Source organism: Monopterus albus, unplaced genomic scaffold, assembly GCF_001952655.1.
Source record: "Monopterus albus unplaced genomic scaffold, M_albus_1.0 scaffold52.1, whole genome shotgun sequence".
In the NCBI taxonomy this organism is placed as follows: Eukaryota; Metazoa; Chordata; class Actinopteri; order Synbranchiformes; family Synbranchidae; genus Monopterus; species Monopterus albus.
In genome coordinates this window covers 1606795-1624649 of record NW_018127932.1, presented here as the reverse complement: position 1 = coordinate 1624649, position 17855 = coordinate 1606795, and the positions used below count along the sequence as shown (strand labels likewise).

The 17855-nt window shown below is 40.6% G+C and overlaps 1 protein-coding gene across 7 annotated transcripts in view; it reads right to left on the bottom strand.

The window, feature by feature from the left end:
- ccdc88ab (coiled-coil domain containing 88Ab) overlaps positions 1–17855 on the bottom strand; it is a 58308-nt gene that overhangs the window by 20534 nt on the left and 19919 nt on the right. For all 7 annotated transcript variants that reach the window (XR_002275087.1, XM_020601614.1, XM_020601615.1 and 4 more), the window contains exons 5-20: positions 13332–13390; positions 12407–12490; positions 12009–12149; positions 10950–11122; positions 7247–7328; positions 6557–6715; positions 5891–6037; positions 5484–5628; positions 4655–4833; positions 3738–3875; positions 3388–3571; positions 3080–3210; positions 2323–2616; positions 1491–1952; positions 1188–1312; positions 752–890 (exon numbers count right to left, since the gene is read on the bottom strand). Coding sequence is in view for 6 of the 7 variants with exons in the window: in XM_020601614.1 (XP_020457270.1) it covers positions 752–890; positions 1188–1312; positions 1491–1952; positions 2323–2616; positions 3080–3210; positions 3388–3571; positions 3738–3875; positions 4655–4833; positions 5484–5628; positions 5891–6037; positions 6557–6715; positions 7247–7328; positions 10950–11122; positions 12009–12149; positions 12407–12490; positions 13332–13390 (2642 nt within the window). In the remaining variant the exon portion in view is untranslated. The remainder of the gene's footprint in view (positions 1–751; positions 891–1187; positions 1313–1490; positions 1953–2322; positions 2617–3079; positions 3211–3387; positions 3572–3737; positions 3876–4654; positions 4834–5483; positions 5629–5890; positions 6038–6556; positions 6716–7246; positions 7329–10949; positions 11123–12008; positions 12150–12406; positions 12491–13331; positions 13391–17855) is intronic.

Here is a 17855-nt window from a genome sequence, read left to right as displayed (position 1 = left end):
TGTATCGGCTCTGAGGAGCCCTTAGTGTTTTCAGTATGTGAGACTGCAGGGAAAAATTTTGGGACATGCTGATCAAGTAAATCAGCTGGTAAACTGTCGTTTTTATCCTGAGGGGCGGGGGTTGTATATTGCCATAGTCCCAATCATCTTTATGCAGTACAGCCAAAATAATATCTGAGTTTGTATTCAATTGTCAAAAAGCATACATTTCACTACTGCTTAGGCTGGGTTCAGATATTTACCCTTCATTAAAACAATGCAAAGGGATTTCACTGCTACTTAGGCTGGGTTCAGACATTTACCCTTCATTAAAACAATGCAAAGGGATGTGTTGTTTCATGTCCCAGTGAGACATGGCAGTATGATCCAGGAAGTCACAAATGTATACTGTAGATTTAAAGTTTATTAGAGTAGATGCCTAAACACAGCCCTGTGGTTTCTAATATTCACAGACAGGATTCTACAACTCTGTAAAGTTCTCACTACAGCAACAGTTTTATTGTTTGTCTTGACAATCTTGAGGTAAGAGCAGAAACAGTGTTCTAGTTACACAGTAATCAGCCAGGAAAGTACAACACATGTAGTGACTGGCCAATGCAGTGCCCTTCCAGATGGCATCACGCTGCACTGCATTTTTATCATTTCTGGCAGAGGCCTCCCTGGTGCCCCAGTGCATCAACACATTTCCAGCACTGTTTTAGAAAGGCTGCATTTTTTCAGGCAGAGTAAAAATCTGTGAATACAGCCTTACTGTCTTGAGCTCCTGGCGAAGTTGCTGGTTCAGGTTCGAGGACTCCTGCAGCCTGGCCTCTAGGGCGGCAATCTTCTCCTGTTTAATCTCCAAAGTCGATTTCAGAGTAGACTCCAGTTTGGTTTCCAGAATCTTAAACCTGAGAATAAAGGTTCAGTTAGATGTGTGTGTGCATTTGTGTGTCAAGTATTATCATCATAAACCCCAGTATAGTAAGGCCAACAGAGTATAGCAGGTGGGGGAGACATAGCCCCAGAAATCCCCCAGATTCATTCAAGATAAAATAGAAAGCACATCTGATTTATTTCAGTTCCACTTTTACTGATCACTTTTATTGATTCTAAGACTCTGGTCTTATTTTAGTTCTAAGATAGGACAGTTAAGAGACTAATCACAGTAAATATAGTGGTTTGTGTGGACATTTGTGAGTCGATACCTGTCATCGGAGCTCTCATCATGCAGTAGCCTTTCCTTGTTCAGTCCAATCTTCTCCAGCTCATGGGTCAGTTTCTCTAAATCATTATTCATCTGCTGAGTCAGTAGCTTCTCACTCACAAGCTCCTAAACACACGTATACACACTGAGTGCTTCTGAATATCACTGACACCAACAATTTATTTAAAAAAAAACTGCACGACTTTAATCACAGTTCACTTTTTTAATCAAACTGAATTTCACATTCAACAGTACTAAATTGTAGATAATATTAAACATCTGGTGGTATAAGGGCTCTTCTGACCTCTCTGAGTGTGATCAGGGTCTTCTTATCAATGGTGGCCTGTTTGACCAACTCCTTGTTCTCTCTCTCCAGGTCTTTCACTCTTGTGCAGGAGTCCCTGAAGAAGATCATCTCTTTGCCCATGGTCCGATTCTCTTTCTCCAATGTGGAAATCCGCTGGTTGCTGTCATCCAGTTTAGAGTCACGGATCTCGGCCTGCTGCCTTAGCCGCTTGTTCTCCTTCTCCAGAAGCTTCTTGTCTTTCTCCAGCTGGGAGCTTTCCTGTTCCAGAGCCTTGTTCTCTTGCTCCAGTTGCTCCAGGCGTTTACTTGAGATTTTGAGCTCCTCTAGGTTGCGTTGGAGTGTGTGATTCTCAGTCTCTACCTCTTGTAGTTCTGCCTCCAGCTGCTGAATCTTCTTGCTGCTGTTTTCTAAAGCCTTCTGCAAGCGCTGGTTCTCCGTATCTAGGCCCTGGTAACTCACCTGGGACAGAAAAAGCCAAATTGGGATATTAAAAGCATTTATGAGCTAGTTGGGCAGCTCCCTGATCATATATGTCAGGTTTACTGTAACCTACCTCTAAAATATTCAATGGTGATAATAAGTTACAAAAATCTAACATTTAAGGCACCTTTAACTCTAAAGCTGTTCTGTCTGACACTGTGGAAAGGCTATTAAAGACCAGGTAACTCAACAATAAACACTTATGCTCAATAATGACTATAACTAACAGTAGCCTGCTTTATATCTCTCTAAGAAGGCTACTTGCCACATGTGACACATTTTAGCTATGTCTCACTGCTCTCGAATCACTTAAATACTCATCGTATGATTGGCAGTCCTGAAGTCTAACCTCTAATCTCTCTGTCTTCTTGGATGAGGCTTTGAGCAGTTCTATGCTGCGCTTCAGCTGGCTCCTCTCACTCTCCAGTTCCCTGTTCTCAGCTTCTAGCTGAGCAGCCTTAGCCCCCGCTGACCGGAGGCTCTCAGCTGAGCGCCGAAGCTCCAGGTTCTCCTGCTCCAGCTGGGAGTTCTCCTTCTCTAGAGCCTCCAGCTGGAAGGCTATATTTTTCAGAGCATCCAGTTTCTTCTTCAGACGACGGCCTTCTGCTTCAAGCTCTGTGTTCTCCTTCTCCAAAGAAGACACCTACATACACATAATAGAGGAAGATGAGGAATAAAACATTTATGTCTGAAAACAAGCTGACTCTGAGGCTATGCAATGGCAGCCAAATATCTATACTTTATTCTTTACCACTGATGTATTATTAGATAGTGCTTTGATGTTTAATATAAACTCATTACACATTTCGTATGTTGTATAACAATTTTTAACTAAATACAGTAGGCTATAACTTCTAATAGAATTTTCTCTGATGCAGAAAATGAGTCATTGGATCTAGGGCAGTAAACTTTCTTTTTAACATTATTGTTACACGTATCAAATGATTTGGAGAATAACTAACATTCCACATCTAATTTGATAACATGAAACAAAAGGTAGTAAAATTGGGCCATGTGAAGAAACTGACACTGAATAATTAACATGACATGCAGACCACACTGACATCTCCATACACAGACCAGGCAGGAAGCAAAATGCACCATACCTTGTCACAGGTGATTCCTAGACTAGCAACTTTCTTTTGCAGGCTCTCATTGTCCCTTTCCAGCTTCTGTATCTGAATCTCCAGCTCCTCTGCTCTCTCACCTTTCTCCTTCATCACATCCAGCTCCTTACCTGCATAACAAAAAAATGCACTCTTACAAACAAGCATAATTCAAAATTAACTAAACAAAAAAAAATGTCCTCAAAAGAAACTAAAGGTAGCTGCTATAATACCAATTGTTGTTGATCAAACAGGACAAAAACAACACCCACACTTACTGCTATGAACCACAAAAACATATCACTCACGTAGTTGTTTCCTTTCAAACTCCATTTTATTTAGTTTGGCGGTTGTCTCACAGATGGACTCGTGGAGAACACGATTCTCTTTCTCCACATCCTTGACCCGCGCCTCAGCACCCACCTGGCAGCGCTGGCGCAGAGACGACACAGTCTGGCTTAGGTGTTTGTTCTCCTGCTCCAGATCCTTCAGCTGGAGAACAGAGAGATTTAATGATAAGGTCATGCTCAATGTAAGAGACAAACTTAAAACCTGGCAATATTTTAATCAGACGGGTTTTTCCAGCTTCTGCATCTCTGGGGCTGAAGAAAAAAAGATTTTTTTTTTTTTTTTTACTGTTTCAGAATTCTGTACAAACCTGTCTCTCCGAGTTTTCTCGGAGTGTTTCCAGAGTCGTCTCCAGTAAAGCCTTCTCCTTCATCAGGTCAGTGCTGAGCAATTCAGCGCTGCGAAGTGACTCTCTATCTGCTGCCAGTTCACTCCCCAACTGCTCCAACTGCAAACACACAATCATTAAAGTAAGATTTGAAAATATTTTGGCTGGGTTAAAAGCCTTTTGTTAACTTTACCAGCAGCTGAATTCATACTTGAATGTGTTTTGCACTAACCTCTAGTCACACAGGAATAAAAGATTCCCACTCTGAATTTTCTCTTTGTGAGAGAAAAACAACTTCATGCTTTGTATTCAGAGGGCACAGAGAGGGGCTTACGTTTCTGGAAATAGCTGAGAGACTTCTCTTAACGAGGGGCGTTTAAATGTCAAACACTAGAAAAGGCAGTGCAGGACTGACTCGATTTACAGCTTTGCTTCCATCCTCCTATCCACCTTTCTCCAGACTTTCTCCTTCTTATCTCACACTGTCACTGTGTGAAAAGGTCTAGAGCCAAGTGTTAGTCATATGTTATGAAGGAGTGGTGGTACAACATGCTAATCCTGTTGGTGAGGCTGATAAGAGGTAGAAAATCTAACTGCAATTTCAACCGAGGATGCAGTTTCTTAAGACAGATACAACGCAGGGGGGAATCATCTTTTGGACATGCTAATCTCTATGATGTCAAGATTTACACCATTTAGAAAGTTTCATGTTTAATGTGTCAAAAGCATTTAAAAGATTAAGAAATGTTAGACGGGTATGTCTGTGTTATTTTGCCAGTGAGTCATTAAATATGTCATACATATTGAACGTTTATCCACAAGGAAAAACAGAATTGAAACTAGCCCTCCATTGTTACTTAGCCACATTAAAACAATTAATTATAAGATCCATTGCCCACCTTCTCGTTCAGTCTCTGGTTTTCTTGGCTGACCTTGGCCAGTTTTGCCATAGTGTCCTGACTGGCTGCACCTCTGAGCTCCTCCACAGTCTTCAGCAGGGTCTGATTGTCTTTCTCCAGCTTCAACATGCGACTTGAGGTCAGCTCATTCACCTCCTCACCTAGAGACTTCTGAGGGACTGAGAGACAGGAAGAACATATGTTTTACCAAATACTAATAAACAAACCTAAAGTTTTTCCTTAGATTTTTGGTGTTTAAAGTCAAAACCACAGAAAGATAACCACCAGTCATTCAGCATTTAAAAAAAACATGCTACTAGGATAAAAAAAAAAGAAATCCATTAAAAAAACGTAAATTAATACCAGCTCTTGTGACCCAAGTTTAGTGGTCTTGAAGCTCTTAAAGTGCAGTTTTTACACAAAGTGTTTATCCAGATCCTTTACTAGTTAAACATCTTAACAGCTTTTATAACCCTAACACACAGATTACCCTCCAGGAGCCACTGAATATGAATTGCAGGTTTAACCAAGTGGAAAGAAAGTCTGGTGGAGGCTGGCAAAAGCAGAAGGGCTGTGGGGATGACTCCAGGACCAAGAGCCAATGACCAAAGCATGGTCTGTCAACCTTCTGGAAGCTTAATCTGGTCAACTCGAGGAGCTGTTTTCTTCATAATATTTTAACTCAAAATCCCATACTTTACCTTTCTTTGCTTTCTTCAGCACTCCTCCTCGTGTTCTATTTTTGTAACTTATTCCCGCTGCCAGTCAACATACAGAAACCTGTTCTTTTTCTCGGTTTCCAAAAAGGTCTGCGGCTCCATCTTCTTACCTTCAGTCAGCTCTGGTGTCTTGGATAGTTGCTCCAGCTCCCAGCCCAGGTGTAGGGACTCGTCCATGCTCTGCTTCTGGGCCATTTCGAGCACAAGGTTTTCTTCCAGCAGCTCTTCCATGCGTTTACGGTCCAAGTCCCGCTCCTGGAGATAGACAGGAGGGTTTATGAGAAACAAATACTGAACACATGGCTGCTGAGATGATAGTCTACGTCTCTTTTAGTCTTCCTTTTCTGCTTTTTGTACTTGTCATCCTGGTTTTTGAACCTCAGCCTCTCTAGCACCAACTCTCACCACTGTGCGTACACTCCAATCTGCATCATCAGTGTAGTAGTGATGCAAAAAAAAAAAAAAAAACCATCAGTCTACAGTGACATTGGAACACTGATCCATAAATCCTTCTAACCATCTCCAGGTCATGGATCTTGGATTTCAGTTGCAGATTCTCTTTTTCCAGGAGGTGTAGTTTGTCAGAGCGGGTCCTGCTGGCATCCAGCTGCTCCTCCAGCATGGTCTTAGTCTCCAACAGGACCTGATTGTCTTCTTTTAGCTCCTACAAAAACCAGCACATCAGCAAAACATACAAGTTATGCAACAAAAACACTACAACCAACACAAATTTTTTTGGAGATCTTCTTCAGAGACAATTTTATTATTACCCCTAATATACTAAGCTCTACAATTATTGCAATCAGAAGTTACAGTATTAATAGTAACAGTATGAGCAGTAGTGGAAATGGTGCTTTCACCTCAATGCTTTTATCAACATCCTTTATTTTTTATATCTTTTCTGTCTTCTAAAATGCATGACTATTTTACATGCATCACTTCAAACTGCTTAACCCTCCTTTTTTAAAACTCCTGAAGTCGCCAGTTATTTTCTATGCCTGCACCAAAACACTGATCAACCTTGAAATTATGTCTTACATAAGATGCTGCCTTATGGCTTGCATGCTTTTTAAAACATGGCCAGTTTGAACTAATATTGTTAAAACTTGTTTCAAGTAAAGGTTAGTTTCTTTTATGTCAGATATCTTTTTTGCTTAAAGGAACACTCTGTGCACTTGTGTACCTCAACTCTGGCCTTGTAAAACTCAATGTCATGGAGTCTCTCCTTGTATCGGATCAGCTCGCTCTCCAGTTTGTCTACACGGATCGCTTTCTCTCTGAGTACGTCCAATTCGTCACGGTAGGCCCGAGCTGACCGAGCATCTGACAGCAGCTGGTAGCTCTGCAGGAGGTGACAGCCAAACGAATGAATACATGGATTTGTGTATTCTGAAAATATCACACAAACAATTATGCAAACAGACAATAATAAACATTTTTTAGACGTCAATGGGTTCATCTGGTATGACTAGAAGATTATATATGAACTACTAACAGTCTGACTCTTGCATGTTATATAAACAGATAAAAAACAGTGCAAACTCTCACACTATCAATTATCACAAACACACATCCACACAACCTGTCCTCCATTCTGTTAACACATCCGCCTTGTTTGCAGCATCCACTCTGTTAGCCAGCCTGCCGCCCACTCCAAGTCAAAAGCCACGTCAGGCTGACGCTAGGCTAAACATAGCTCTAATAGCCCCTAATGAGCCAAGTCACTAGCTAGACGATTAAAGCCTGGCAGCACTGCAGAAAAAGTACTTAGAACAAGGAGGGAGGAGCAGGTGAAGGGGAGATGAACTCACATGAACCATGGTTTGTTGTGTGCACATAGGCTTGTGAGGGTTGCTGTGTTTTGTGGTATTACCTCTTGCTGAAGCCTCTTGAGCTCCACCTCCATATTCTCAAGCTCCTGTCTGGTGTCCAAAAGCTGCTCACTCTTCTCTTCTCTGAAAAAGAGAGAGAGAGTTATCAGTTAAGCAAGAAGAAAACTGAAAAAGAAGAGAATCAAATGTATGTGAGTAGCTTCACCATCTTTGCTTTCAGCAGCTCAGAACTTCATAGGTTTTTTTAGTAACCAAAGCTCTTTGAGTTTTTGCCTCATTACATAGCCAAACTGAAGAGTGAAAAAAATTTCAACAAGAATATTTAAAAACAATCCTAACAACTATTTGGAGGTCACAGTCTGTATTTCTCAAAAGGTGAGTGATTGACTTCAGATGCTATTTTCACTCCATTTTGATGAGTTTTGGTATAGACGCTTCTTAATTTAAAACAAATGTTAGTATTGACACATGGCATAGGTAACACCCAACTGAGCACAATAGGCCATTGTTGGAAAGGTAAAAGAATCAAAACCTCATATGTTGACTTGAAGGCTTTTCAAGTAAACCTACTAACCCAGTTTCTAAAGTAAAAATAGTCTACTGTGTCTGGTATGCTAAAGCTCTAGGGTTCAGGACACAATGTCTTTCCTGTGCCTTGCCCTGAATTCAAATACTAATAAAGAACCTCATTTTGATGGACATCACATTCAGAAAGCAGTGAAACCATCTGAAGAAACAGTTTGCTGTGACTAGTTCACGGGAAAACAAATGCAACTCTCTCCCTGGGGCTCAAACCCCTGATCTTCCTTCAACCTGGAGAAAGAAACTGCTACACTAGAGAAGGACAACAAAACATTTTAGTGTATATCATAACAAAAACCCTAGCCACCCTCACCAGCAGGGTTTTGCTGTCTGGTAGCATCTTACATTGTCCTGTACCATTTTTTTCAATTGAAGGTAAAATAGGGAAGTCTGACATTTGCCGTCTGTGTGTTCTCCAGGCTCCTGCCATAGAGGAAGAATGTGCAGCACTGCTTTGAAGGACAGTCACTGCATTCCTGAGATGCAGTTCTGTGCGTTATCATGAAGTCGCTCCACTGATCATCTGACAGACTATTTGATTACAGCTCTCTGGAGTCTCAGGGTACATCTCAAAAAAGCAAAGGCATCATTCTTTTCTTGCTCCCTCATTTATCTCCTCCTTTCCTACAGCCAACATTGGACTCAATATTCAGGCAAAATCTTCCTTCACCAATTTCTGTTTTTGTCTTATCGGTCAACCCCTTCAACCTCTTTGTCCCCGACAACTCCCCCTTCTCCAAATCAAAAACACTTGTCAGCTAAAGTATGGAACATTAGCTTTAGCCTGATATTATGGATGCAGCAGGCCCTGCTGCATACATTAATGCTTTAATGCTTGCTGCATCTGTGCAAGCACAGACAAACACTTGTATGCACTGCCTTACAAAGCCTCCACAGACAACCTTTATTCCTTGTTCGATCTGTAACCCTAAATCTTGTCCCCATCTCAAAACTACAATGTTTGCCCTTCTGAGAACCAACAAAACACTTTAAAACTTCTATAGAAGATCCAGTAATAAAGAAATTATGTATTTAGTCCTACAGGAACATGGTTAAAAATCAATCCAACATAATGGAACATTTTTACCTTTCATCTCACTGAGTTGGAATTTGTGGGAGTTACTGATCTACTGAACTCAAAGACTGAATGTGAATAACAGTAAATGAATAATGATTTGCCACTGCTGCAATTTTTGTTTCTTATAAAGCAATTTACTAGTTTTCAGAAGGATATGTTTGAAAACCGACTGAGCTGAAAAAGAACAGGTACAATACACCTATATTTAAAGCTAGTCGCAGACTTTTAGAGGCAGATAAATGGAGGCAGTACAATATAAATGTTTGGCCTGGAAATCAGGTCAAGACCCACTTAGGAATAGCAGCTCTAAATATGACTACATGTGTTTCATAGATATAAACTTAGTGTATCTGGGTTTAAATGGGGGGAGAAGAGCAGCAAAGCCAGAGTAGCTTTAACAGAAAGAATAATTAGACCATTGTGGGAATACTGAACCATACCCCCCGGCTCTGACCTGGCCTTCTTCAGACACACATCTACATTTATATGTAGTGACAATATCTGTGCATGTGCATAAACCCACACACAGCAAACACACTCCTCTTATGCCTCAGAGAAAACAGTGCAATCATGTGACCAGACTACACCAGACCGCCACGTGACAATACATTTCTACCACTGACACCAAAGCAACAAATAAATACCACCACAACAACCAACAGACAGAATAACTCACTGGTGTGCTGGTGGCGTCCCCAGTTCTACTGAAGAAATCGTCATAATGTTGGTCAAGAAAGTTTAAGAGAGGGTCTACAGTGATGAATGTCAAACATCAGCACAAAAAACACAATCAATGAGTTTAGGCTCACTCAAGGAGAGAGGCTTTTCCTTCTTTACATGTCACCAAGCAGGAGGTGACCTACACACCCCACTTCTAGTCTGGAAATCACATCTAGCATACAAATGAAGCAGGAACTACACTTTATTTGACCTGACAGACTATCACTGAACTTCAATACAAGACTAGTTTCTACTTGAAACTGTGGAACAGAACAACAACAGATGATGAAATATACTAGACAAGCATTCACTATCAACACTGACCTCATTATGCCAGTCAGTTAGACACTACGTTCTGGTTACACTGAAATACGTCATCCTTTTCTCCTAACTGATCTGTGTTGACCATTACTGACTCACAAGCCATTACTGCACTTGAAAAAGGAAGCTCTATTATTCATAAGCAGAAGTTAAAGGCCCCTCCAAGGTTTGTGTGAGGAGATTTACTTGTGATTGTGTGTATGTCTGTGGGGGGAGGGCAGTGTGACATCACAGCAGTCGAGTCTTATGTGAGGTTAAAATTTATTTATTTATTTATTAATCATAACGAGTTCCCATCAAGATGATGATGACTGGAAATCTCTTCAGGTTAGAAAGGTTCAAATACACAATTTTATTATTAAAGGACGTAAATAATCTGGTGAGCAGATAGATAACAGTAAACAGATTAAAAAAAACAACAACATAATGCAATAACTGTGTCAGAAAAGTCAATCAGATCCAGTGGAAACCCTCTGTACAAATATCCCTCTGATAAATACTCCATTATATTCCCAGAAAACAGAATTATGACAGAAGCCTTGATTACTGTCCATCAAAAAAGCTTATGAAGTACAAGCAGTCACGTGACCTGGCATCATTTCAGGAACTAGCTGATGACAATCAGGAACTTCCCAGTTCTCATGGTGTTATGCTGTCTGTTCTCTATTGCTGCTTGAGGTACTGAAATTTGTTTATCAAGATATGTGTGTGGTATTTGTTTCTCATGGTGTTATGTTTGTTCTCCATTGCTGCTGAAACACTGAAATTTCCCCATTGAGGGATCAATAAAGTACCTACTTACCTACCTACCTACCTACCTACCTACAACATGCGTTAGTAAGAAAAGCTGTCATGTAACAGAATGGGAATTACAGTAGCAAACACTATTAGAAGTGACAGCTACTTTTCTATTGCAGCCAATGTCCTTGTTGTATGTAGTTCTTGAACTTGTTTAGTCCTAGCTACTGAGACAGAACAAGGTCTATTTACATTTCTTGATTTCTCTCCAATTTCTTATCAACTGATTGAGCCGTGGTACTCACAGTTCCTGACGCAGGCGCCTGATCTTGGCCTTGGCATCAGCCAACTCCACAGAGAGGTGCTGGCGGCTCTCAGTCCTCCTCATGCTGGGGGAGTCACCGGGAGACTGGGTTGGACAGGGAGCCAGCGGAGACAGCTGCACGCAGTCTCTCTCCTGAGTTAACTCCACTATAGTCTGGATGGATGGAGGAAGAAAGAGAGGACAGGTTGTGTGATTTCTAGCTGTGTGGAAAATCCAAAATTCCAAGAATGAGAGCAAGGGCCTTCCAATTAAATGTATGCTTTGCTGGAGAACTGACATTTGATAGCTCAAATCCAGATTTATTAAAGAACTAAATATACTGTATTACGCAATAGTTTGTGGTAGCGTACTTGTAAACTACAGCAGACTGGAATTCAACAAGGACAGTGGAATAGGCTTAAAACAAAGAGAAAACCCATGGATTCACCAAAAGCACCCTCACCCCAAAATGACAACACAGGCCTTGGAGCAAGAAGTATGCCCATGGCCCCACACAACCAATTTTGAACTAGTGCCTACGACAGGAAATGGGATTTTAATTGAGAGGGGCTGGACTACACAGTGATAATCTGGAGGCTAATAAAACCCCTGACACACACAGATCAGCTATATCAGTTGTGGGCATCTGCACCCTATGGGTTGGAAACTCATTTAATGATGTGTATACTAAAATACACAGTCATATACCCTCCCATCCATGGGACAGTTAATTGTTTCAACCCTTCCTTCCTGAGGCTGCTCTTATGCGGTAAAGGCAAAAAGAGAAATGTTTCCACATAACCCTGGCAAAGGCTGCCCATCATTTTTATTAGCAATGTTCTGTTTCGGGAAGTGTAACAGACAGCCAGAAGCACAAAGTACATACTGTAACAGTGTTCCACCCCCAGCACAATAAAAAGACAAATAAAATCAACAACACTCTCCTAGTTGTTTTCTCCTCTCACCTTTGTATTGTGCTTAGTTGGTACGTTGCTGTGATAATAAAAGGAATTCCCCAGGTTCAATAAGTCTGTTTTAACATACCCATCTATGTCATTACCTCTAGCTGTGTGTCCCTTTCATCCACCAGGCGTTTCAGGTGGAAAGCCAGGTTTCTGGAAAGGCTGTCCAGATTCTCAGGAGGCGTTTCGCCACTTTCCAACCACTGCAGATCGACTACGTTCTCCTGATTATGAGTAACCTAGAATAACCATCATTAAATCATCAAAAAATATCGTCACCAGACAAAAGAACATTATTCAAAGATGCATGCCAATTATGAATTCAAATCCCTTTGTTGGTACATTGTTGTTCCTGCCATATAGTGAACTTAACTATTCACCATCCCATGCCACTGTTATTGCACAGCAGGCAATGCAACCAAACGAGGGCTGGTGAGGTCTGATAACTTAAACATCAAAATTTTCTCCAATGTTGTTTACTATGGAGGCGAAATACCTCTTGGATGTGGGATGCTATGGCAGCTTTTGTGTCAAAGTCCAGGGTCTGGATACACTCAATGTACTCTTCTTTCTTCTCACACTGTAAACCAAGAAAGTGGAGGAGGGGTACAAAAATCAATTTATTGAAGACAAGCTTTTTGCAGATGTTTAAGAGTTTGTTGAGTTGGAAGGTCAAGTAGCCCAACACTGCAGAAACAAACCCTAATCTGATTTGATATACAGGTTTCCAGGTGGCAGTAGTTGTATTTAAGAATGCAGTCTAGTCTTCAAAAGCAAGTTTATCTTCTGGGTGAGACAAAAAAAAATAAATTTTCCTATCTTGCTGGCATAAGATACACTTACAATAAGACTGCACACTAAAGAGGTTGTCCCGCTGTGTGCTACTTCTTATTCAACACCAGGTGCGGACATGCTTAACGCAGACAGAGCACCAAGTCAGAGTTACTCACGTCACCGTCACTATGGTGCCTTTTTGCTAAAACAATAAAGTTGGTGAAAAGCCAGTGCCGTTTGAAATGAGGTGAGCAAGAGCTGAATGGGGCCTTTGTCAAAAGACAGGAAAAGGTCTGTATGTCATTTACTACACAACATTTTCTGAATTAATTTGTTTTATTCAAGAGAGCAAATGGCTGTAATCTAGGCAGGCTGAAAAGAAATGGAGAATTCTTCCCAAGTTACTGGCTTTGCTACAACATAAATAAATAAACTAGCTCATTTTAACTGTCATAAAATACAAAAAAAAATAAAAATAAAAATCAGGGGACAGCATCATTTATTATATTGATACAGAATCATAATCACACAAATGTCTTTTAATATACAACTGTTATGAACTTCCTTTATTCCTGTTCCTTGAAACCTCAAATACACATACAAAAAAAAGGGTACAATTGTTTAAATGGTATAAACTGTGCTCTTACCTGAACAGCACAGCCTAGTAGCAACAGCAAAAGTTTTTTCATCTCCTCCAGACCTTGCTCTAAAAACAAATATATATATAAATATAGAGCATTATGATTATAGCAAAACCACATGAACTACGAAACACTATTAAAATGACCAAAACCAAACAACACACACCTAGCAATTATTCTAACTCTGTCTTGTTTCAGTTTTACCTTGACATTCTGTTTAACTGGCTTTTGTGACTCAAGAGGCAAAACAAGATTCTATGGATTTTTGCAGCAGCAACCACCGTCTCAAGTATTTAATTATAAACACATGTATAAAGGATAAGTACAGCTACTTTTACGATTTCTGCCTAATAAAACCCCTTCCTATAGTTACAGTGCAGTGCCACAGTGTTTTTAATAGTGACATTGGCTGGCAGGAAGTTCTAGGCCTTTTCCATGTGTCATGGCATATTGTTAGAAACTGCTGAAACCCACAAACAGCTGCTAGCACGCTTAACTGGCCTGAGCTCATGAGTGGGATTTGGGGCTGAAACACAGTAACCCAGGTGGTGTATGCATGTGTTACAGTGACTAAGTTGTATGGTATAAGCAAGTGTACATGTGTCTATGTCTGTACTAGTAGTGTGTTTCCCGTACTGAAACCAGTGTGTGTGTGTGTGAGTGTGAGTGTGAGTGTGAGTGTGAGAGAGAGATAAGCCAACTCAAAAGGCCCAGTGGGTATTGAGTGCTAACACTGTCTAGCTGTAATAATAATAAATTAGTGACAGCATTTCTTCTGTGGAGGGTGGTCTGTTTGCCTCTTAGTTTAATGGGCCAATCGTCAGCATGGAACAACTAAAAGCAGGCATACAAAGAACTAAAAATAAATAAATAAATAAATAAATAAAAACACAGCTTCTTTCTTTGATGAATATTCCAAATATTGAAAATCAAGATGAGTTGAATAAAACCAATTTAACCTAACCACAAATTATAGGATACATTTCCTAAATGGACTCAACTACAGAAAGGAGTCCAACAGTCAACCAGGCAGTTCCTTTAGAAAGGACCAGCAGGCCAACAGTGTGTGAAGAACTGGGTGTCATTCCAAAAATCTTCGATACCGGTACCGACACTTTGACTTGAATACCTATCTGTAAACAATACTTTTTGATACCAATTTTCTAAAATCAATTTTAACAAGAAAAATACACAAACATTACACATATAGGTGCAGATTATTAGTTATATTTTCCAGTTCCTTGGCATTTTTTTCCACTCAAAGCAGTTTCACAACATAAAAAGTAAACCTATTTACCACAGCCTCAAAAAAGAAAAATACCCCAGGTCTGAATTCATCATCAACAGAGAGAATACGAGTGCATTTGGGTGGGTGACTGTAGATAAAACCTAACCCTAACAGCTGCAAGGCTTAATGGCATTCTATTGGAGCCGTAGGAACCTATTCAATTCAGGAAAGGGATTTTCAGCTCATCAATCGACTTCTGCATTGCTTCAAAAATAAGGGACTTGGAAGGATAAATAATTTACAGAGCTGGAAAGGGAGACACAGTAAGATGAAAGGACAAGAGACAAAATAAGGAAAATAACACTGAGCACAAGCTCCACAAACACAGGGGAAGAATAAAGAAAGAGAACAACCATGAGAGAGAGAAAGACAGCAGGAGGAATGCGAAGAGGCAAGGTTGAAAAGAGACTAGAGAGAATCGCCAGCCAGCAGCAAGGCGGCTTCAAGGAGACATCTCTGTCAGCCTCATCGTTTCTCAGTCTCTCTCTTCCTGCCTTCTCTCTCACACACACACAATTAAAGGAAAAGCCTAAATAAATACATAAGTGGTTTCTTCCAGGATTAGTGTCACGAGGGGTCACTGAATGGTTTGAAGAGTATTAAAATGATGAGTCATACTGTATGCTTTGGCCTTACCAGATCTCAACCCAACTAAACGCGTATGAGAGATTCTGGAACGCCGTGTTAGACAGTCTCTCCAACCCTATCATCCAAATGAGGGAATATCTTTTGGAAAACTGGTGTTCATCCCTCCAGTTGAGTTTAAAGACTTGGAGAACCAACGCCATGGTGCACCAAAGCTGTTCTGGTGGCACAAGACCTTACTGAAACACTTTGGTGACAAATGAAAGGCAACAATCTATGCATCCACCCTTCCTCCCTTGCTTCTCTTAGCACTGTTATGAACAATCTGTGCCTCCTGGGTGGTTGTATTTACTCATCTAGGCTTCCTTTGTCACCTCCTTTCCTCCCTCACTGCTTTATTCTTTTAGCAGGAAACAAGAGGTCAGAAGGACAGTGACAAATCCTTCTTCCTGTATGCCATTGTTATCTGTCATCGGTCTCTGAGGATGTGACTGAATAAGAAGGGAGAAAATGTGTTTGCATACGTGTGCAATCTACTGCTATAACCCTCCCTACTGCCATGATGAACAGAGTCATTCAGAAACCAATGACTTGCACATTAGTGATGAAGCTGGAGCAGGCAATCTGGTATTGCTATGATAGAATGCCAGTGTATTCAACCCTTCTCATTGGAGCAGAATACAGAGATGGATGAACCTCATTTTCAAAATATTGTAGGGTATTTATGCTTTATAAGTGAACATATAGTGTCAAGTGACAGAGACATAACTTGGAACTGAGGCTGGTGTCATGAGCAGCAATTAGGAGTATAATGGTTCACCAAATCCATGGTTCATTCTGCTTTTGAACCACCGCGCTTCAGCTCATACCTCACTTTTATTTTTGATCACTTGTTTATTTGTTTTGTGGTTCTGGAACACAGAGCGTGGATGTTTGGTTTGTGGTTACAGTTTCAGGACTATCATATTCCTAGCAGCAGGACACAACCCAATCTGCCTTTACACAAGATGCACTGAATTGGCTGGAGATAACCATAAAGAAGAACAATGATTTTTAAAAAATTGGTTGAATTCCCTTTTCTCTAGTTTATTTTCATTGTTTCAGTGTCACCATTTTCCACACGTCACACACAAACAATTCTGTCTATTCTATGGTTCCTTATGGAAAAACCACAGTAGAATGTACAAACAAACCAAACATTCTCCTCATGGAACAGTTTAACTTCTGTGGACAAAAAAAAAACAGGCCCGACTTTAACTACTCCTTTATACACACACACACAACTGTGAAGCCCCTCTGTGAACAACAGCTGTGGTTCTTGTTGTTGCTAGTGTTGGAAATACTGCTGCTCATTCAGATGTGCTCTTATACCAACCACCTTTTGTCCCTCATATGTTCAGCCAGATTTTTCAATAAAACTGATTTATATTTATGAAAAGATACACTTGGACTGCATCTGGGATTTTTACGTGGCAAGCTGTCAACTGATTTTTTGCTTTGTATTTACCAACAGCTACAGTTGAGAACCATATCCATGCGAATAATGACATTAGTGACAACATGTGGCTTGAGTAAAGCAGCTACAGACCCGTCGTTACAACAAGAACCAGGTTTGCACAAACATATTTTGAGAGCAAAGATCAGACCAGATCTACTGGCTGTAAGACTAAACAAAGGAGGTACTACATGTGTCTGTGAAGCAACATGTGCATGCATGCACACTCAATAAACACTACTTGCGTTCACAAAAGAGTGTGTGTGTGCGCATCTCACTGTACATTATGTACAGTACAAGGCAGACAGGGTAAGTCAGAGCCTGGGGAGAAGTAAAGATTACTACAGTATGTTCGCACTGTTGACCATAATGAAAATAACCTTCCCCCATCCCCTAACTAACCTCCTAATGAGAACATAATAAAAGCCACATGGCCAATGACTTTCTGCTGGCAGCCCCTAAACCAGCAAGCCAGACTCCACAGCCACTGTCGATCTGACTGACTGACTGACTGACAAGCTAGAGGGTAAAGAGCACAGAGACCCTAAGGATTGCAGTTTAATGGTTTGTGCCTGCTCTGGTCTACTCACTAGGAACTGCTCTCTGCACCGAGTCAGTTGGAGCATCCAGTTAATATTCACTTCACTAAAGCTGCCGTTTCAAGTAACTACAGTACATCTGCAAGATTTTCAAGGTGCTGTACATACAGAGCTTCAGAAATGTACTACTGTGGCATATGACATTTGACAGTACACAGTGATTTGGGAGTTGTATTCATATAAGAATCCCTCTTGGTTTCACAATAACTACACTGAGTTATAATTGAAAGCAGCTCTAAATGGAATTAAAGAAAAAATACCTTGTGAAGTTCTGGCTGATGGTCCTTATGACTAGTGGTTGAACAAATGAAATGCAAGAAAACACACAATGGCGCACACACACAAATGTGTGCACACTCACTGCAGGTCTCTTTGTTTATTTATTTACCCTTCATGCCAGTGGGGGAGTATGAAAATTAAAGAGGTAACCGTGACCGTTGAAGAGTGATGAAAACACAAAAGCCACATTAATGGTTGTGGTGACTGATAAAGGCAGGTGAGGGAAGATTGATTTAAACGCCATTTGATCTCCTTTAAATGGTTCAGATATCTTTCAACAAGCC